We start from the raw sequence: 20,480 nt of genomic DNA on the forward strand, positions 1-20,480 counted from the left end.
TCAATTAATCTATACATTAAGTAATTAGGGTATATTTGTCATACTTAAAATTTGATGCGACAACATCATTAATTATCATCTGTTATGAATGTAAAGAGTATTTTTTCTTTTTATATTGATATAAGTTGTTGTAGAACGTTATTTCTACGTACATATAATAAATAATACTTCACGTTTCAACTAAATTATAAATAAGAGTAGAAAAATGGAAAATAATGTGCAACAAAAAGATTCAATATTTTATTAATAATATTTTTTGTTATAATGGAGTGAATGTTATATATATAAAGTCAAAATAGTGTAATCATGATAAAGTAAGTTCCTTAGTTATAGACATTGATACAAAAGTACCATTGATGCATGGAAAATTAGTTTTTTTTTTTTACTCTTTTCTTAATTCTTCTTTTAATATCAATAAATTTAATAAATTTTGACTAATAGAGGAATTTATTTGTTAAATAGAAGCAAATATAAAGAATACTAAATGTAATTTTTCAAACAATAAAATATTTATGTATAATTATATAAAAATTCAAAAAAGGGGAGTATAATTATACCTAAATACATGTGTAAGACAACTAATATTAAATACTTTTTATTTTTTAAATTTATGAAATTATATGCACGCAGATAATACAGTAGGTATAGTGAAGGAACAAAAATAAGTAAAGAATTACGTGAGGCGCATGAGAAACTAAAACCCCACACCAAATTTCACCTCAAACCCCAAAATTCACACACTTCTAGTTTTCTAGGTTTTCTCCTCCATCTCAACACTTCTATCCACACACAAAGACGGACGCCAACACACAGCCTTTAGCTTGTATTCACTCCGGAGTCCTCCGTGTATTTGGTGGGTGATATCACCAAACTACAAGAAATAGTCAGCTGAGCGGTTGAATTCTTGAAAACTTGTAAGAATGGCGTCTTCATCGGCGAACTTGTGGGTTTTGCTAGGGCTTGGTATTGCGGGGATATTGATTATGACGAAGAAGCTGAAGCGGACTGTAAAGGCTGATTTGGGAGCGTTCATAGAGCGGTTGCAGCTATTGCCCCCTCCGCAGCCTGCCCCTCCTAAAGCTCCTCACCCTCTTACTGGCCTCTCTTTTGCGGTCTCTGATGTGTAAGTTAATTGCCATTTACCATATGTAATTTCATGCTTTACATTTGTAAAAACTGGAATATATTTTTGGGTAATTTAGTGGATAATTTGGCCGATACCAGTATAACTTTATTTGGAATGGTAATCTTTGATTCGTATTTTATTTGCATTGCTTGTGGTTATACTGTGTTGTTTTGTTCATTCGGTTTAAGTCTTTTTTAAATGTTAATGGAGATTGGATGTAGAGGGAGGAATTTTTTGGTTGACACTCGTCAGTATGGCATTAATTTGTGTCCGGTTATGCACGCCAGTTCATTACGTTACTGTATCTGATGTAAAGTTAGAAATAAATTCAATTTGGAGAGGTTTTCATTTTAAAATCTAAGTAATTGACTATGAATATTTTATTTGCGCTTTCTTTCTTATGGGCTTGCGGAATACGGGATGGAGTTTGGTGTAACTACAATATATGTAATTAAGGATTTATTCTCTGTATTTGAATTTATCTCACATAAAAAGTACAGTTTTGCTATTAACCTATGAATTACTTGCACTTCGATGCTCCTACAGTTTCAGCTAAAAGTTTTGATTTTAATCTTGACTATCAGATTCAATATCAAAGGATTTGTAACTGGGTTTGGCAATCCAGACTGGTCGAGGACTCATGAGGCTGCTCCTCATACGTGTCCTGTGGTTGCAGCCCTTGTTGATGGAGGTGCCACATGCGTTGGAAAAACTGTCGTGGATGACATGGCATTAGGGTTTGTTCCATACCTTAGCTGAGAACTTTTCAGATTTCTAGCTTATGACGACTTTATTTTAAGTTATAATTTTTTCGTTTGCATCTTCTTAATCCAGTATTAGTGGAGAAAGCAAGCATTATGGTTCACCAACTAATCCTGCCTCACCTGCACGAGTACCGGGGGGAGCCTCTAGTGGTGCTGCTGTAGCTGTTGCTGCTAAACTTGTTGATTTTTCTTTGGGTTAGCTTTGACTTCTTTCTATTTAAAACTCTGTTTTTGTGGGTGGAAATAAATTCACCAGTCACATTGAAATTTTTTGGACAATATATTGCATGAATCTGACAAAAATCCTCTGCCATATTAACAACGGCTATCATGTTTTAAGCCTCTGACGGTCTGACCTAGTTACCAACCTTAATGTTGGAGAAATATCTCAGTATTCTGTACAATAGACACTTTTAGAAGATCACTGCCTATCAGTACACCCTGGAGCTTATTAGAGGGAGATTTCATTATTTTCTTTACTGTTAACAATTCTTGTACTTTGATTTGGAGAAAGTATTAAAGTAATTTCTCAAAGGTATTTCCACACTGAGTTTATAACATTTCTATATTTTGGATCTCAAACATTTCGCAGACAACTTTCACTATGGTGTTGACTATCTTATCCCATAAAAAATTGATTTGTAAGGATGGAAATAAGATATTTGTAGCCTCTATGTGATACTTACTCAAGATTCCTTAATCGTCTATTAATACAATGTTAAAATTGTCATAAACTTCAATTTAATAAAATGTGTCAGTTGTTTTAATTATTCAAGAAACAATTAATGTAAAATCAGATTTGAGATGGGTGGTCTACGATCCAGGAAGTTATGGGGGCCCGATGTCTGTGTGCCTCTTACATGCACATTTTCAATTTTGTAAATGAATAAGCTTGACTTGGAAGTAAGATTTTGATATTCCAGATAATTTTATCATGTTGAGTGCCAGAAATAATACAAGTAGAAAAGAAACAAATAATGAATTAAAAAAGCTAATTGGTTAGACCAAAGAGATAATCTTTGTGTGTGTTTGTTTATGTATATACCAAGTGCATAGCCCATTAGATCCTCACACTCGATATGAAGAACTGATGAAGATTATGTTTCCAAAATGGTGAGAGGTGGAAAAAGATGGCTTCCTTTTCATAGGTTTCCTGAACTTGCAAAGCCAGTCATATATGTTGATGGCATTGCCTTATAATGCATCAAGATTATGTCTCAGATATGCCTGATAGCTCATAACATGATCTTACTCATGGTTATATTCCTTGTTCTCATGCATAAATGCTTTGTTTATTCTTCACCATCAATTCATTATTGGTTTTCTGCGATGCTGGTTTGTTGATGTTGAATTGGTGTGATATATTAGTTTTCCTGGTGAAGAAGCCTGTGCTTTATTTACTTTTTTCTGAAATAGGAGAACCGATCTAATTCAACTTCGCCTGAATTTTGGGTCTGTTGGCTGAGTGACATCTCTATTTCGTTGGAAAAAGGGGGGTTTTGAGTAGTGATTAATGGATATTATTCGATGATCCATCAGCCGATGCAAAGATGCTGTGGCCTCCTTTTTACTCATACCTTCAATGTGCCAATCAAATTCTTTTTGAGTGATACCTCATTCTCTGTAATTTTATCAAGTCTTATGAAGGTGATAAATATCCTACTTTAGCTTTACCCTTTTCAAAAGGTTGCTTGCTATGCATGCTCTACCATTCTAATCAATATGAAGTGAAAAGGAGGCATAATTGGGATATTTTGGGGAAAAACATGCAATTACTGTTTTTTTTGGTAATTACCCATGTTACTTCTTATTGGTCTTAATTTGGTTAGGTGTAATGCTTCAGATGTCAGACTTCAAGGAAATGCAGTTGACTTTATTACTTGTATTAAGAATCTAGATTGTTGTCTGCTGTTAGTGAGTCGTGATTAACCTGTCTAGGCAAGTGGCTGAAATATGCTATAGTAAGTAACAGAAACCCAGAGCTCTTTGTAGTCTGATTTATATTTTATGAAAACTATACCAAGAAGATATGTCCAGGTGATGAGACTAGGAGACATGTGATCACAAAGATTAGACCTCTTCTGGCTGACTTCTCTAGCCAGTATTTGCCATTTAGTCGAATTTATTCTTGTTTTTCACTGCAGATAATTAACCATGTGAAATTATAGATTTCTTCTAAGTATATAAGTTAGGTTGGGAATTAAAGTTCATACCATCTCAGTCGGCTTAGTCTTGCTAGTGAATCAGTTAAAATACAATTGCTTAGAAGCTTTGTGAAATCTTTCAACCTAGGGGTTTTATGTCTTGGAAATTTACTAGATAATGTTGAAGTTTTAGTTATTTTCCCTTGATACTTGATAGTAGTTTTACTTTTGTGGATGAATTGACTTTTCCTCCGTTTTATTTCCATGATTCTCTTATTAAGCTGCCAGTTGATATGGTTCGTTTTCACTTATCTCAAGTGCACAGGTTGAAGTTTGTCACACAGCAAGTTGATATTGGATTTTGCTAGTTAGTATTTGATGGTATTAATATCCCTTATTTAAGCATGCACAAATATATTGTGCAGATAATGGTAAAAGAACTTTGGATTTCAGCACTGCTTATAGTAATTCCTTTTATCTAGTGAAAAGGTGAAACCATTCATTTGAAATAATGTGTCAACTCAAGGTTTTGTCCTAGAATGTGGCATGCTAATTGTTCAAGCAGTGCATCTTGTTGATGCATTTTCTTTCTATCATGCTGATGATCTCTTTATATATGTCCCATTAAGTCATTTTGTGAATATGTATTATAACTATACCTTAGAGACTGTTCTGCTGGTTTTAGATGTTTCTGTCAGAAAGACATCATATTTAACTTGCTACGCGCGGCAGGCATAGATACTGATGGTGGTGTTCGAGTGCCTGCTGGATATTGTGGCATACTTGGCTTCAGACCGTCTCATGGAACTGTCTCCCTTTCTGGTGTAATTCCTGTTTCCGGAAGTCTTGATGCAGTAGGTGTGTATATCTATACTATATCCATATGTCGATTATAAAGATTTTAGATATTTAGGACACTTGTATGCATCATGTGATCATCATGGTGGATGTTCTGGATCTTTCTCTTTTCTGTAACATCAGCAACTAAGTTGTAATGACAACAAAGTTCTTGAATTCAGCATGGAAATGGCTATTGATATAGAATGTAAAACTGCACTATAGGATTCTCCTCAAACCATTAATTTAATGACACTGACAGATGGTTTGAAGTTTGGGAAGCTCTTTGCTCAAGAATCATTAGCATTTTTGCAGAACTGCCTTCTGCCATCAGAATTAGTCAATTAAAAAATCGAAAAACAAATGAGGAGTTGATAGGGATGTCAGGATGACTTACTGCTATTGCATTGTGCAAGTAGGCCAGTGAACATTCTCAAAAAGTAGTACCACATAACACATTTCTGACAAGGATTTTCTTTCTGTTTATCTCTGCCATTTCCAAAAGTCAGCTTACTTTTTGATATATTGGTTTGTTCTCGAAGTAAAAGTAGTAAACTTTTTAATATATATTGTTACAGTAAATGCAATTATTGATTTTTTGAAAAGATTGAAGTGTGGAATACTATTACTTTGTTCTAGAGCAAAATTGCTGGATAATTGTGAATTTTAGTTTCTGTTAATGTTGGTAAAAGATTTGGAGAATAGAACTTTAAAACCCAATAAAAGAAATGGGCCATAACTTCTAAGCATTAAATTCTTCTGAAAATTTAGGACTTCATGATAACATTATTCAGCCTCCTATGGGCTTCCACTTAGCCTGTATTGGTACTTATTAGACATGTGAATTGCAGGGTGGTTCGCGAAGGATCCCAGCGTACTTCGTCGTGTTGGTCATGTGCTGTTGCAGGTTCCGTATGCTGCACAACGCAATCCAAGGAATATTGTGATAGCTGATGATTGTTTCCAGTTATCAAAAGTCCCTGCAGAGCACATTACTCAGATGGTGGTAAAATCTGTTGAGAAGCTATATGGAAGTATGTTCTTTTACTTTTAACATCTGTTGTGAAATGTTTTGTATGAGTTCCTTCAGTAATTTAGTGTTTGTTCCTTATCCTGGATTTCTTATTAGGCTCACCTTTCAGGACAAGTTTTAAGGCGTGAAAATCTTGGTGATTATATAAACTTGAATGTTCCAAGCTTAAGTGCATTCAATGTCAAGCAACTAAATGGTGAGGGAAGATCTCCAATAAGATTGCTAGCAAATGTCATGCAGATACTTAAGAGGTGAGGTTATAAGTACTAATAACGAAGTATACCTTTGTGTTAATATGATACTTTTTTTATTCTTGAAAATGATATCTTTTAAGAAAATGTTTTTCATCCCAACATTTTTACCATAGTATTTATCTTGTTTATATTTTCTAATGCATCCCTTTCTGGTTAAATTTGTTTCTTAGCTTTTAGGTGTTGAGTTCATAACCTCATATGAACTTTACATAGAAGTTGGATTTGTCTGAAGTTGTTATCAGTTTTGTTTTTGCCACAATTTGATTAGCTGGGTTTTTCTTTTTTGTTTTGAATCTTTGCTGTTTACAGGTGTGTTTGTGGTTGCCTGTGACTGTGTGTGTGTCTCTCTTTTGGCTGCTGGCAAAAGTTTCTCCCCTTAGAGATCCTATTTGCAAGCATCTGAATATATGCTGGTGGCTTAGATCATATAATTAGGTGATGGTGGCCAGTGCCAGAGATACAACTTACAAGTGCTAATTTTGGCTGCCTGAGCATGGGTGCACCTGCCTAACATGCTATAAATGTGTTACAAAATGCTTCGATCCATGAGGACCCTAATTGCTGCTTATAATGTGATGCCTGGGCCCTAGGTGTTGGGATCGTGGTATGCAAAATGACTAAGTTGATAGTTGATTGCTATAACAGTGTCAACTAAATAGCAGGGAGATAAAAAAATTTCTGAGAAGTTGAGGACAATAATGAGGCAAGACAGGAAAAACGTGGTCAGATTAGGGAATCAACGCATAAGAAGTTGGTTTCGTTGTAGGGGCAGTTACGTCATCTTTTTATACCTTCCTTTTGTTTTGTTAAGTTGGGTAGAAGATAAACTTCACAGAGCCTAGAGATGCTTACTCTTAGGCCTTATTTACTTTCCATTATTAGGTACGTTGGATAAGTTGCTCAATACACCCTTGTAACGTGTTTACTTTGCATTATGAGGGTCAGGTTTTTAACTCCAAGCTGGGTTGAGTTATTTAACCCTAACAGTTGGGGCCTGTGCACTTGGAGCTAGATGCCTTCATCTTCTCATCCCTGCTTTATGCAACTTTATTTTTTCTTCACACTGTGTGTCTTGGTCATTACTATTTTCGAGCGGATTGAAGTAAGTTCTAACCATATCTCATGATATGTTGAACTTGAATCACTGGTGTGAAGTCTACAATTGTTGGTTTACATATACGTCTTATACTACCAGAGAAAAATTAGAATCATCTTTCCCTATCGAATTCTTCACTGAATCTTGAGTAAAGTAATTCCTTGTGATTTCCTGCAGGTACGAGTTCAAACAAAATCATGATGAATGGATCAACTCCGTAAAGCCCAGTCTGGATCCTGTTATCTTAGCGCAAATACCTGATGTTTCGGGTCTGACTGATGCAGACATTGAAAAATGTAACACAATCAGGAGTGAATTGCGTTCAGCTATTAATATGCTGTTAAAGGTATTAAACTATCCAGCTTGACATGATATATTTTTTGGTTGTTACCTGTTAAGATTTCTAATGGTGTCTTATGTATTCTAGAAGACATGCTTTTATTAGTTTTTCTTTGCTTCTGATCGGTGGAGGCTTAAGTGGCTAACCGAACTGATCTCTTTACCTTTTTCTGCTCTCTTGTTTAATTTCCTCAAAGCTGGGCACTAGTCATGCATGCGTTAATAAATTGTTTCCAAATCAAATGAGAAGTAAAGACGTGACAACTCTTGGTTTTACATTTTCTGGGTACTGTGAAGATGACTTTCTTGCATTTTATTTATTAGAAATTACTTTTTTGCTGTAGTAAATCATTAGATCCGTTTCAAATTGTTGTGTGAATTGATTTTCTGTTTGTCAGCGCCCTGTACCACTGCCTCACCTTCTCTTTCTGTCTTGTAATTTGGATTTATGAAGTCTTTGGTTTAGCATATAATGCTGTTATATTCTAGGAACTTTCAAATGGAAGTTGGTTTAGTCATTTTCTCACTTAATAGTCAGTAACACTAATGATTTATATAACCAAGGAATCTCACTTGAGGTCGGATTTTTCTTTTTAAAATATGTGCTTGAGTTTGTTGCCATTGCTACATCGTAATTTCATGTGCCCTTTATTGTTATATGTTATCTGGTTTACAGAATTACTTAGATTAAGAAAAGGGTTCATAATTTTCTAGCACTTCCATGAGATTCTTGGTCCTTAACATCATAATGTCAAGTACCTGTGCTGCTATGACAACAAACCTGGGGTGGGGATGGGAGGAAAGCAGCTCTTCTGTGCTCTTAGCAGAGATACTTTCTCTAGCCAATATTGTTTCCAGATGTTTGGCCTGAATTTGGTACTTTTTCGCATCTTTGCTTGATGCCATAGTTTTACTTATTTTTTATCTGAAAAATGGTCTAAGCAGGATGATGGAATATTAGTAATTCCAACCTCTTCTGATCCACCTCCGAAACTTGGTGCCAAGGATGTTCTTTCAGAGGAATTCCTTATTCGAGCATCTACTCTTTCAAGTTTAGGTAGTATGTCAGGATGCTGCCAGGTTAAAATTCCCTCTCTTTTCCACACACATTTCTAGTGGTAACATTGAGTATAATATGTTTTCACACTGGCTTCTACTATAATTGTAGGTTGCCGTACCGCTCGGTGTGTATGAAAAGTGCCCAGTTTCTTTGTCACTCCTAGCTAGGCATGGGGGTGATAGGTTTCTTCTTGACACTCTGCAGACTGTATATGCATCTCTACAAGAACAGGTTGATACAGCTGGAAAGCCTAAATCATCTAGTAAAGCTGTTACACAGGAAACATCAGCGGAGATGGCCAAAGAAAAGGTAATTCCTAACTGAACATGTCTTTTTGGTGCTGACATGAGTTGCCTCTACAACAAAATGAATTGAGTAAGTCTTTTGTTGTACACTGTCATTGCATATATTTTCTGCATTTGGAGTTAGTAATGTTAGTTTTGTGGCATTCTCTGTGCAAAATTTCCTAGGAACCTTCCAGAATGTTGAATTGTATTTTCTGCATTTGTTTTCTATTGACCTTTAGGTGAATAAATTTCTAAGTTGTGGCATATCAATCTTCTGCATGTAGAGAAGTAAACTAGCAGGTGAATTTTCAGGCCTATTAAGGAGATGGGTTAATCTAGTTACATGGGCAGTTTTCTGGATGAAATTCAGCGGTTCTCATCCTAAGAATAACAGTGTGCTGTAATTTTTTCCATGCATGCACTCACCCATGCTTGCCCCACTACTCTGATCTTGACCTATTTGCAACCCTGCCCATTTAGGTTTCCTTGAATTCTCTTTCATATCTTCTTGTCGAAGTGGATTGAGGATTTTCGTTAATCTTCTTCCGGTCCTGTTAATTTTGTACGTTGGCAAAGAAATTAGGTTAGAACCTGTTGCTTAGTTAACTCGTGATATTCTTCTGAAGAGATCTTGACGTTCTATTAATCATCTCTCTTTTAGGGCAATCAAGCATTCAAAGATAAGCAGTGGCAGAGAGCCATTGGATTTTATACAGAAGCCATCAAACTAAACAGTAGTAATGCAACATATTACAGTAACAGGGCTGCAGCTTATTTGGAGATGCGAAGGTAGTTGAGCTTTTAAAGCTTCTTGGTTTATTTCATCTGCTTGGAGATTTTATATATGTTGCTAATTCATTCTTGCTTGCCAGTTTCATCCAAGCTGAAGCCGATTGTACTCAAGCCATTGATCTGGATAAGAAGGTTGTCTCTCTGTCTCTTAAAAATGTTCTATCTTCTTTGGGGTCTTGTTACCGCACACCTTGCCTAAGATATGACTTCTGCATATTATGTGAAGCTTTAGTAATTTGTTTCCAACTATGTAGTTGATGTCTTGTGATGATTTGTGGTTTTCTTTCATTTAATCTTTTGCCTTCCAATTTGAGAAATGGAGTTATTAAATCTTGCGACAGAAATGGCTGTAGAGGTTGCTTGTGCATGTCCTCAGGTGTTCTTATTAAGACGACTACTGTATTTCTCTGTTACTGGTTTAATGGTTGCAATTTGGTAAACCCTGGCAGTGCAATTGTTACAAAATATTGATGCAATGTATAAACTTGTTTTTAAACTGAGTTTTTGAATGACTGCTTCGGTTTTGGAGACCAGCGGCTCTGGTTTCATGTAAGGTGATAACAAACTTGGGCTGGATGTAATTTGAGAAACTTCGCTTGAGTCTACTGTATCTAGACCTAACCTCAAAGGCTTTCCCACTACTATACTTTTGTGTAATTCAATATGCCTTATTCTTGGCAATGCAAGGATGTTCTTACATCCGTTTTTGTTTCAACTACTAGTTTCTGCATTTTCCACCTGATGAAATTTGATGAGATTATATGTGATTATTTGTTTTTTAAACTTTGGGGACCTTCTGTTCGAATTATTGTGCTTCATGTAGATGAGGAGGTTGCATCTGGTATTTATTTGGCGGTGCAACCATTATTGTGTATTGTTTGATCTGAACATGTATGCCTCTTGCAAACGATTCCCTGCTCCTTGGTTGGTATGGGAATTTTGTATTTGGATAAAGAAACACATGACATGTGCCTGATACTTTTGGTACACTTGCAGAATGTAAAGGCCTATTTGAGGAGGGGAACAGCACGGGAAATGTTGGGATACTGTAAAGAGGCAATGGAAGGTTAGTCCATTTTTTCTTTGCTTGTTTTGTAAATGTGATGTGAATCAACTCTGGGATGCAGAAAAAGGCGAGGGGAGTTGGAGTGAATCAGAAATTTAATATGTTTAAAGTGTTATCGAGAATATTCTTGGTCGAGCCTCGAGAATAGTTGATGTTAGCGTGATTGGGTTGACCTTTGTTTCTTATTAGAAGAAAACTATCTGGATTCTCGCATTACTGCTTTGGTTCACATACAGTATGATGTATGATGATTCGTGTTTCGTGGTGTGAAGGCACTCTACCAACTTTCTTGTGCTGTTACTTTCTTCAATTTTCCTCAAACTCTACTTTTATCTCGCAGATTTCCGATATGCACTCGTTCTTGAGCCAAATAATAGAAGAGCAGCTCAGTCTTTGGACAGGCTGAAGAAGTTGTTTCAGTAGTTCATTATAATGGATGAAGCATCAAGAATACCTCAAGTTGCCAAAATGTTGTTTGTGTAAACTGAGAAATCAGTTCTTCCATGGAGCCACTATCATCTTTACAAATCCAATTACCAATTTGCGTTAGAAATGGAGGTCTTGATGATGGTCTCCCTTTTTGTCATGTAGCAAGAGGACCTGATGAGAAATACTTACCTGAGCACGGTACATTCTCAGTAGTTGTAGTTTACATCATTTATTTGTTTAGTATAGCGCGATTTTTGTCTCAGTTAAACTTTACATTTCAGGTTGTAAGGTCATTTTATTTTTTTGGTAGTATCCATATTTTCCATAATTTTTTTTAAATTTCTTTTGGTCCCTCAGCTAACAATAAACACACTCTTGTTACATTAACCTGGTAGAAGTGAATTCTGATATCTCTGGGGGAACAATGCCTGAAAAAGTTTATAGTTTCTCTGGTTCTTCCTGATATTAGCAAGTGTTGCTCAAACTTCTTTGCCCTAGTGCTCTACACTAAATGGATTAGAGCATGCTTTATATGCTGGTGGTGATCATTATTGCGATTGAATTACCAAGTAGATATTGCAGCTGAACATGTTTGTTTGCTTTTTAGCTTGTTATTACAAGTGGTGGATGTCTATTGCTAATATTGCTGCACTTCTTGGTTCATCCGGCGCATTGCTGGCTGAACATCTTTTGATCTGCATTCACATTTTTCTCAGTGTAGATTGTATCGAAGTAAAATTTATCTCAATTTGTGCTTCTGAGCCGCAATTTGGTGGTTGCTTGTGTTCATGGGAATGACTGCATGTACCTGAGAGTCAATGTAATGACTAGGAAAAGAACTATGCTTGTTTTTGTAAGTGCTTCCTCTTATGATGTATTCAGCATTGTTCCTAAATTTGCTATGGTCTTTGTACCTGTTGTCCAAACAGTTTATCCACACATCTGGCGGATGCTCACAAATAGAACAGGAATGGGGCTAAATCATACTTTGCTACATCAAAGGTTGTGATGAAATATTTCTGAACTCGTAGGAATTTGTTGACTGAAACATGAGATGATGTTGGAAATAATCTGGAGATCCCTTTGGCTGAGCTTGACAGTATGAACACTGTAACATCTTTGTCCTGGAAACGATTAATGGTGCTTCTATTTCCCATGAATTTGCATCAAACTATTTCTGAGAGGCCAAAGAGTTGGCATAAGAGGGTGTTTGGGTGAGGTGATCAGCTTAACAAAATATTTTATGAGATCTTGAAAAATATTTGGTGAATTTTTAAGAGAATGAGTTTATATGATTAAAGAATCAGATACTAAATTTTTATTAGTTTCTTTATCAACTTGTTTATGGGTTTGTTCCTGTAAAGCGGTTGAAACCCATTTTCCTCTAGAGAATTAGCTTTTTGAAGTGAGAATCAATGCCAAAATAAATAAATGAATATAAATGTATGTATATATATATATGTGTGTGTGTGTGTGTGTGTGTGTGTTCATATCATAAAAGACGCTTGCTAGTTTAGTGGAATCTTTGGCATTATGGTATGAATGGAAATTTATAATTGAAATTGGTATTATGATATGATCAGAAATCTATCGAAGATTAAATTAGTTCATTATAATATTTCAAACCAAAACCATTTGTACTAGTTACAAGCCATTTAAAAGATTTAGTATCCCATTGTTCAAATCATAGTTATATGATGTATAATAATTGCTTCAAAAGAAAATTTTGGTATATGATTTTAGATTTAAAATTCAGAAAACCAAGAGGATAAACTCTCAGAGTGGGATCCCGATCCCCGTTCGTGGCTGCACCCTCAATAATATGATCGACGTTATCCATGATTTCTTCATGCATAAATTTTAAAGGGGACATCAAAGCTTGATATATACAGCTAAATATAGATAAAAATGGGAACAATAGCTCAAGCAACTGCTCGATATACCTGCTTCAGTTTGTAAGATACTTTCATTCCATAAATTTGCTTTGGTGGATATAAATTAAAAGAACAAGTTGTAAAAAGATGATACTTGGAACCAAAAATTCTTCTTTCCTTATAAGCTGTCAAGTTCTGTTATCTCTTACTCACTAAAAACAAAACGTGTCCCGTAAGGGTTTGCTCTTTTTTCTTTCTTTTTCCTTTCTTTCTTGGTGAGGATGGTGGGGTGGGGAATATACATTCTTTTCCAGTATCTGTTCAGTTAATTCCTGAAATCTTTGTAAAATGCTGCCAGAGGAAATTTTACCAGAACAAAGAGCCACCATCTTCATCACCAGCAAAAAGTTCATCCAACTGTTCATCTGTCCACTGTGGCAGAGAGGTTTTCGATATCTGAGGCTGCCTTTGCATCTGGACTACATCAGCTCCTTGAATCTCTTCACAACTACTTTTCCCAACTGAATTGGTCATATCGTTAGTGTCATTGCCGTTTCTTTTACTTTTATCATTGCCATTCACAAACTCTAGGTGGTCAGCAGTAATCCTAGTTCTGGTCATTTGTTCAGGTACTTCTTTACAGGCATCTTGGCTTAAACTTTTAGGCTCTCTCCAGGCTGCACTTTCACTGATGGTGGCACTATTTTTTGATCGAACACTTACAGTGAAAAGATTCTGCCTCTGGATGACACTAAAACTTTGCAAATTCTCAGCCTCTCTCGTGCATTGTCTCTTCTCAATGGCTTCCACTGTGACACTTTGCATAGTGGTCATCTCCATTGCTTTCGCTTTTCCACAATATTCTGAAATGCATCAAGTGTACGAAATATTAGATAGATTTCTTTCTCTGAGCAAAGACTTTCAGCTGTTTAGCGTCCAGGTGAAAAAGAGATTCTTGAAAGATCTCTTCGCCACCAAATGTTAGCAGCAAAATAGAGTTTGCTGATAAAGTAAACTCTTTGATGTACCAATACCAGGATCAGCATATTGGACAGGATATGCACAGCCTTGAAGTTTTGAAGTTGAGCAACTGTCTTGGCTGAATACCTGCAGATATGACCAAAGGAAGCAGTGACGATGAGAGCCAAGAGGTACCACAAGCACCTAAACTAGTCAAAAACATATATGTTAAGAATGTCAATAGGACTGTGTAATACTGTTGTTTCATGCTAGAGCAAGTGGACAACAAGCTTAAGAAAACTCTTTACCAAGAATACAAGTATGATATATGGTGTGAACATTAGATAATGTATGCCCTCTGCAACTGAACAAACTGCTGCCCACAAGAGATACTTGCCGCAGAGATGGCTTGCTGCAAGGGCAGCTGGATTTATGGTTGATGCTTACTGTGATGAATATACTCATTGGCCCTTTTTATTTAATTTTTACTACAACGAAGTTTTCTACAACTCTTAATTATGTGATAAACAGAGAAGGAGAAGTTGCACGATAAAATAGTAAACTGCATTTGTCGCAGCGACAACACAATATTATACATATATATATATTCATTGACCAATGAAGTTCTAGGTTTTTGAAGTCATCACATTGACCATTTCATAATGGGACATGCTGGAAAACAAAGTGCACCTTCACCATATTCCTCAGCGTTATATTGAGATAGTGTGCTGACCTTACAGGAGCAAAAACAGCAACCTGAAACACAATTTCTCATCAGTTGCTGAAAATACAACACTAAAGCAGAGCACAATAGATTTTGAGTGTACCTTATGAAGTATTAAAACGGACCCAATAGAGATGTTCTTTCCAAATTCACTTTCAGAGAGGACCTTGTGATGAATGGTAGCACCAACTGTACCTGTAGGGTCCTAAGTTTGGAAATGATGAAGTCAGTAACATAAAGTTCAGTGTATTATTATTATTATTATCGTTATTTGTTATTATTAGTATGCTCTCCTTTATACCTTTAATAACACCATCAGACCCCCAAGACCATTTGGTGTGCATGACTTAATAACAGCCACAACCTAACACCAGAAAATCAAACATGTAATGGAGCAAATAATGGGTTTCTGAATTCAACCATACAGAAACATCACATATATAGCTTAAGCAAACAATCAGGTTATATTATTTTCAACGTGTGGACAACGGACTTTTTTGCGACCTCTGTTCTCCATTTATGTATCAATTTTTGCTTCTCTTCACTCAGCTATTTCAGTTTCAAGTTTGCCTATACCAGTAATCTGGTGCTTGTTCCTTCTAAAATATTATTTATAACTTTACCATCAAATCCATATCCCAACCTCTCTCTTAAGAAATATAAGTCAAACTTTTTGTTAGCTTGCAGTGCCTTCGGAAATCTTATTTAATACCTGAACAACCTTCCCAGCATTCAGGCATTTCTTGATAGAGCTGATAGGTGTACTTCGGATCACACCAGCTTCAGCACCTACAGAAGAGAAACACGGGATACATTGCCATTCATTACATCTAAAAACAAACAAATAAACAAGAAATACGTTTATGCAAAAAACACAAACATATAAGCTACACTAAATACGCGAGAATCTCACATAAAATGTTGAAACCTATCAAAGCATAAAAGAATTAAATAAAATTCGTGGGCGGTAATTTATCACAGTACCGAGGAATTGGAGCGCAGAAAGCCAAGGATGTCCAGTGAAGTCATCATCAAATTCGGCAGTGTCTTCCATTGCCCTCCTTATATAATCTTGTGTAGAAATTACTCCATCACTATGATTGCTACCGTTAAGGTCCTCGCAATTACCATCTCGACGGCAGGAGAAATTCAGACTCTCGGAGTCAAGATTTTTACGAAGAATGGCCGCTTGAACTGCTCCGGCGGGGCCAGGAATAGAGCGGGGGCGCGAAGTGGAAGGCGGTGGTTGGTGTTGTAGTTGTTCGGGGTGGTTTTGAGAGGGTTGCGAGGCAGGCGATTGAGGAAGAGGATTTGCAGCAGCAGGTGTAGCAGTGGTGGTAGGGGAGGGGGAACGGCGTCGTTTGCAAGCGCGGAGGAGAGAAGGGAGGTCAGAATCGTCTAGATCTAAAGCTTCCCATGGCTCCTCCGCCTCCATTGTTTTGACTGTTTCATTTGGAGGGAAACTCAAAGGTTAAATGCATAAAACCTCCTTATATTTTAGTAAAAATGCAAAAAAGCCCCTTATCATATGATAATTGTATAAAATGCCTTTGTGATATTATTATAGTCTGAAGACCACTTGATCTAAAACTATACTAATATTTTTATTTTTTTTTTAAAAAAGGACTCTTTTCAATAACCAACGGTTACTGTATCATTTCTTTTTTTTTGGTCAATAATACCCTAAGGCTGGTTTTTTTTTCTTTTTATATTTTTGAAAAACAACGTATTAATTTATATATTTTATTCTTATATGTACTAATTGATATCTTCCTCGGTTATTTTTCTAATTGCCCAAAACAAAGGACCAAAGTACTAAACCCATAATTTTTGGATTTACACTAGTCACAAACAAGTTTAATTCAATATGACGACTCAACAAACAATAGAGGTTCCACGTCATACAACTCTCCAAATTTCAGGCAATGCTACCTAAAAAATCTCTAGCCAATTCTTCCTGTATCTTTGAAATCTGCCCTATCAAGCAGCAAGTATTTGTCTCTCTGGATTTCAAGTTAATAGTCATATTTTCGTCAAAATAAGACAAGTCGAGGGTGTTTAGCTAAGCTTATAAGCTCATCAAAATATCTTATAAGGTGACTGAGAGTTTATAAGCTCAAACAAGGTGCTTGACAATTTTTTTTAAAGAATTTATAAGATCTTAAAAAAATTAACTTTTCTAACTTTTTTTAAAACGTTTTATAAACTTTATAAAATTAATATATAATTAGATAAAAATATCCTTACATACACAACCACTCTCTCACACACACACACATACACAAGGATATAAAGAATTTTATTGCTATTTTTTTTGTATTTGAAAATGAGAAAATGCTTCATTAATTTAATAATAAACTATTATTGTTAACATAAAAAAATTGCTATTGAAATTATATTTGTTGAAAAAATATAAATACAAGATATTATAAATTTTATGACTAGATATAGTCATGATAAAAAAATAATTAATTATATATCTATGTTAATATTCTACTAGCAAAAATTTAGGTAATAATTCATTATTTTTTTTATTTTTTATAAAAAAATTATCTATTAAATTTTTATTTGGAGTTAAACTAATGTGAACTATTTATGAAAGTATTTTAAAATATTTAAATAAAATATGTTAAAAAAATAACTACTTATTTGATTATAATAGTATAATGTCCTTTTTTTATCATCTTACCAATAAAAGATCTTATTATGCCAAACATTCTAAAATTTCATAAGATGTGAAAATATTTTATAAACTTTAATATCTTATTTTATCCAAATATTTTAGGGGCTTATTTTTAAAATAAGATCCAATATATATAAGCTTCTAAAACATCTTAGCCAAAACACCCTTTAAATCCACGTTTGATCGTTATATTAGGTAGCTAACACGTGCAGTTTTCCAATTACATATAGATTGTACTAATCAGATATCCAATTCTATCCCAAAGAGTCCTATAAATAGAGACATAGTGTAGTTAATTTGATCTACACATCTTTCTCTAGGCCAACAACATGGAGATCCACTCTCGGCTCAATTTTTGCACTCCACAAACCTACTTTAGATTATATTTCAATCGTGTATCATTCCGCACCAAGTATTCCACCATTATGTTTTGTTAGTTTATCACTTCACATCGATCCCGTGCCAAAGGAAATAGCACGTCTAGAGATTAAAAAATATTTAGGCTCTATATATCAAAAGTACTTATATAATTCTTGATTTTCTAAAAAAGAATATATATTTGACCAAAAATACAATTTCAATTAAAACAACAATAATGTAACATAATTCATTCTTATCACCTATTTTCACAAATAAATACATAAAAAATTAACATTTCAAATTATATATACATTGTATTATCTGAAATAACATTATATATAAAGAAGAATAGAAAATGCAGCACCGTGAAAGGGACAGTGTGTGTGTGTGGACAGGAAGCAATGACAGGCCGGCGTTCTCGCCATAGCACTCCTGCACCATTACATCATCATCGAACAATTAGGCACACCACCGCCCATTTTCCATATTTATATAATAACAATGCATGCATGCAAGCATCCCCTCTCTCTTTCATCCATATATATATATATATATATATATATATAAAACACAAAACACAAACATTATATTTAATTAATTGAAATCAGCTTTAATCGATCCCTCTTCTCACTCTTCTTTCCGTTTCTCCAAAGGATACCTCCACAAAAGTAAGTTCATTCCCACAAATTAATCCTACACATCATCATCATCCCATCCCATCTCATGCATGCATGCATGTGGAGTGAAAATTTTGTCTGTTTATTTTGTATCCCATTTGTTGTTGTAATTATAATGAATAAGGATATATGATGAATGTACGTATGCATATCTGGTTTTGTGGCAGCTGAGAGGATCGATCGAGAAAGTTAATTTCATGAGTTTGGGAGGAAGAGAATTGAAGAGAAATTAATTAAGACAAAAAAGGAGATCAGAATTGTCGTAGTAGTAGGTAGTGGGTGAAATTAATTATATATGGTGTCTGTGATGGGTGGTGGCGAAGCAGCTGATAGTCCTCAAAAGACATCGATATCGACCTCATCATCAATCGACACTCTGTTGGGACTGCTGAGGATTCGAGTGAAGAGAGGTATTAATCTTGCTGTTCGTGATGTCCGAAGCAGTGATCCGTATGTTGTTGTGAGGATGGGGAAACAGAAGCTCAAGACTCGCGTTATCAATAAGGATATCAATCCTGAATGGAATGAGGACTTGACTCTTTCTGTTTCCGATCCTAATCACCCCGTTTCTCTGGTCAGTACTGTTTATTAATTTTTCACTCACACCATCCATCCTTCTATTAATTTCATACCTACAATTAATAATAAAATGACGGATTGCATGCAGACGGTGTTCGACCACGACACTTTCAGCCCAGACGACCCCATGGGAGATGCTGAGTTTCGTATTACTCAATTCCTGGAAGCAGTAAGCATGCAACTTGATGGCGTCCCAGATGGTACAATCATCACAAAAGTACAACCATGTAGGGCTAATTGCCTGGCTGAGGAGAGTTGCATCGTCTGGACAGACGGTCAGGTGTTGCAGGACATGTGCCTCAGACTCAAAAACGTCGAGTGTGGTGAACTCGAAATTCAGCTCCAATGGATCCAGCTTCCTGGTTCCAAGTCCGCCTAGACGGACAACCACCATACATATGCCCGCCATCCAGTTGCTTCTGTTTCTATTACCATCTATCCTTTATCTTTATCTCCTTCATAAACTTCCATGTTTGTTCTTTTTTAAGGGTTTAATCTTTTGTAGGTGAAGTTGGGAAGAAAAAATTGTTGCTCAAATCGAGTTTGATCCGACTAAATTTGTCACATAACAGATATTATATACTTGTTATGTGATTGATTATCGTTTCTAAAATATATATCACACATAACAGATATTATATACTTGTTATGTGATTGATTATCGTTTCTAAAATATATATCAATCACACAACAATTATATTATACTTATCATATAATTAATTCAAATTCGAACAAACTCGATTTGAGTTACAAGAATTTCCCAAGTAGTAAAAAGTGCCTTGGATTACATTATACGTGTATGAGGCATATTTGTAGCTTATTAAGTACACATGGGGATATTTGTTGTTGTTGCTAGTAATTAGAGAATACGTATATACGTGCAAAAGTATATGTACAATTACAATATAAAGAAGTTATTGTTTTGTCTTTCTTCTAATTGGTGATGGCATGATTGTCTTTCTTCTAAGTTGCAGGATCAAAATTATAATTTATTTGTTTGTTTTTCCAAAATATGGTCATGATATTCCACACCTCAGCATGAGTTATAACTATTGTTTGCAAATTACATGATAAATATCATACACTTAACGTATGAGTGGCATACAATTCAAAAAAAATAACTAATTGCATGATAAGTATATCACACTTGCTCTATTGATGATGGTTCGACAAACCTGATTCGGGTATAAATTTTTTCCTCCTAAGAAGCCAAGTGGCTTCCTGTTAGAACCACACATGTCTTCCCTCAGTCATTGGGCCATCCAATTGGGCTGATCCTTCGGTTTTAGTGTACATGGGTGACTCATTCTTGGGTAGTTGGGCTCACAGGTTCTTTGATAAATGAGAGCATTAGTATTGATCTGGGATTTCCATGAATGATGGTGTTTAATTTAAT

The 20,480-nt window shown here is 35.3% G+C and overlaps 3 protein-coding genes across 5 annotated transcripts; 2 read left to right on the forward strand and 1 right to left on the reverse strand.

The window, feature by feature from the left end:
* Positions 1-675: 675 nt before the first annotated feature.
* On the forward strand, positions 676-11,555 carry TOC64-III (translocon at the outer membrane of chloroplasts 64-III). Of its 2 annotated transcripts, none has more exons than XM_011085867.3 (13): positions 676-1,123; positions 1,711-1,863; positions 1,961-2,085; positions 4,767-4,892; positions 5,723-5,905; positions 6,014-6,155; positions 7,432-7,600; positions 8,536-8,673; positions 8,762-8,962; positions 9,602-9,729; positions 9,813-9,864; positions 10,729-10,798; positions 11,139-11,555. In XM_011085867.3, the coding sequence occupies exons 1-13, from the start codon at positions 921-923 to the stop codon at positions 11,219-11,221; spliced, it is 1,773 nt and encodes a 590-aa protein (XP_011084169.1). In that variant the 5' UTR covers positions 676-920; the 3' UTR covers positions 11,222-11,555. The 2 variants fall into 2 exon arrangements, with proteins under 2 accessions (XP_011084169.1, XP_011084180.1); XM_011085878.3 differs by having other exon boundaries at positions 8,539-8,673.
* A 1,886-nt stretch (positions 11,556-13,441) lies between these two features.
* Positions 13,442-16,232, reverse strand: LOC105166506 (nuclear localized protein). Of its 2 annotated transcripts, none has more exons than XM_011085887.3 (7): positions 15,770-16,232; positions 15,498-15,574; positions 15,087-15,149; positions 14,889-14,990; positions 14,752-14,817; positions 14,136-14,208; positions 13,442-13,964 (listed from the first exon to the last, which is right to left on the reverse strand). In XM_011085887.3, the coding sequence occupies exons 1-7, from the start codon at positions 16,218-16,220 to the stop codon at positions 13,468-13,470; spliced, it is 1,329 nt and encodes a 442-aa protein (XP_011084189.1). In that variant the 5' UTR covers positions 16,221-16,232; the 3' UTR covers positions 13,442-13,467. The 2 variants fall into 2 exon arrangements, with proteins under 2 accessions (XP_011084189.1, XP_088734221.1); XM_088878095.1 differs by having other exon boundaries at positions 14,130-14,208.
* A 2,130-nt stretch (positions 16,233-18,362) lies between these two features.
* On the forward strand, positions 18,363-19,986 carry LOC105166516 (protein C2-DOMAIN ABA-RELATED 4). Its single transcript, XM_011085897.3, has 3 exons — positions 18,363-18,496; positions 18,673-19,079; positions 19,173-19,986. The coding sequence occupies exons 2-3, from the start codon at positions 18,801-18,803 to the stop codon at positions 19,461-19,463; spliced, it is 570 nt and encodes a 189-aa protein (XP_011084199.1). The 5' UTR covers positions 18,363-18,496; positions 18,673-18,800; the 3' UTR covers positions 19,464-19,986.
* The last annotated feature ends 494 nt before the right edge of the window (positions 19,987-20,480 follow it).

Source organism: Sesamum indicum, linkage group LG1, assembly GCF_026168435.1.
Source record: "Sesamum indicum cultivar Baizhima isolate 11 linkage group LG1, ASM2616843v1, whole genome shotgun sequence".
NCBI classification, from domain to species: Eukaryota; Viridiplantae; Streptophyta; class Magnoliopsida; order Lamiales; family Pedaliaceae; genus Sesamum; species Sesamum indicum.

Excerpts from the sequence above, each read along its gene's own strand:
- LOC105166516 (XM_011085897.3), top strand. The coding sequence starts at position 18,801 with ATGGTGTCTGTGATGGGTGGTGGCGAAGCAGCTGATAGTCCTCAAAAG. Across the intron at positions 19,080-19,172 it reads CTAATCACCCCGTTTCTCTG|ACGGTGTTCGACCACGACAC; the intron begins GTCAGTACTGTT and ends GATTGCATGCAG.
- TOC64-III (XM_011085867.3), top strand. The coding sequence starts at position 921 with ATGGCGTCTTCATCGGCGAACTTGTGGGTTTTGCTAGGGCTTGGTATT. Across the intron at positions 1,124-1,710 it reads TCTTTTGCGGTCTCTGATGT|ATTCAATATCAAAGGATTTG; the intron begins GTAAGTTAATTG and ends CTTGACTATCAG. Across the intron at positions 9,865-10,728 it reads CCATTGATCTGGATAAGAAG|AATGTAAAGGCCTATTTGAG; the intron begins GTTGTCTCTCTG and ends GTACACTTGCAG.
- LOC105166506 (XM_088878095.1), bottom strand. The coding sequence starts at position 16,220 with ATGGAGGCGGAGGAGCCATGGGAAGCTTTAGATCTAGACGATTCTGAC. Across the intron at positions 15,150-15,497 it reads ATGCTGGGAAGGTTGTTCAG|GTTGTGGCTGTTATTAAGTC; the intron begins GTATTAAATAAG and ends TTCTGGTGTTAG. Across the intron at positions 14,991-15,086 it reads GTCTGATGGTGTTATTAAAG|GACCCTACAGGTACAGTTGG; the intron begins GTATAAAGGAGA and ends TTCCAAACTTAG.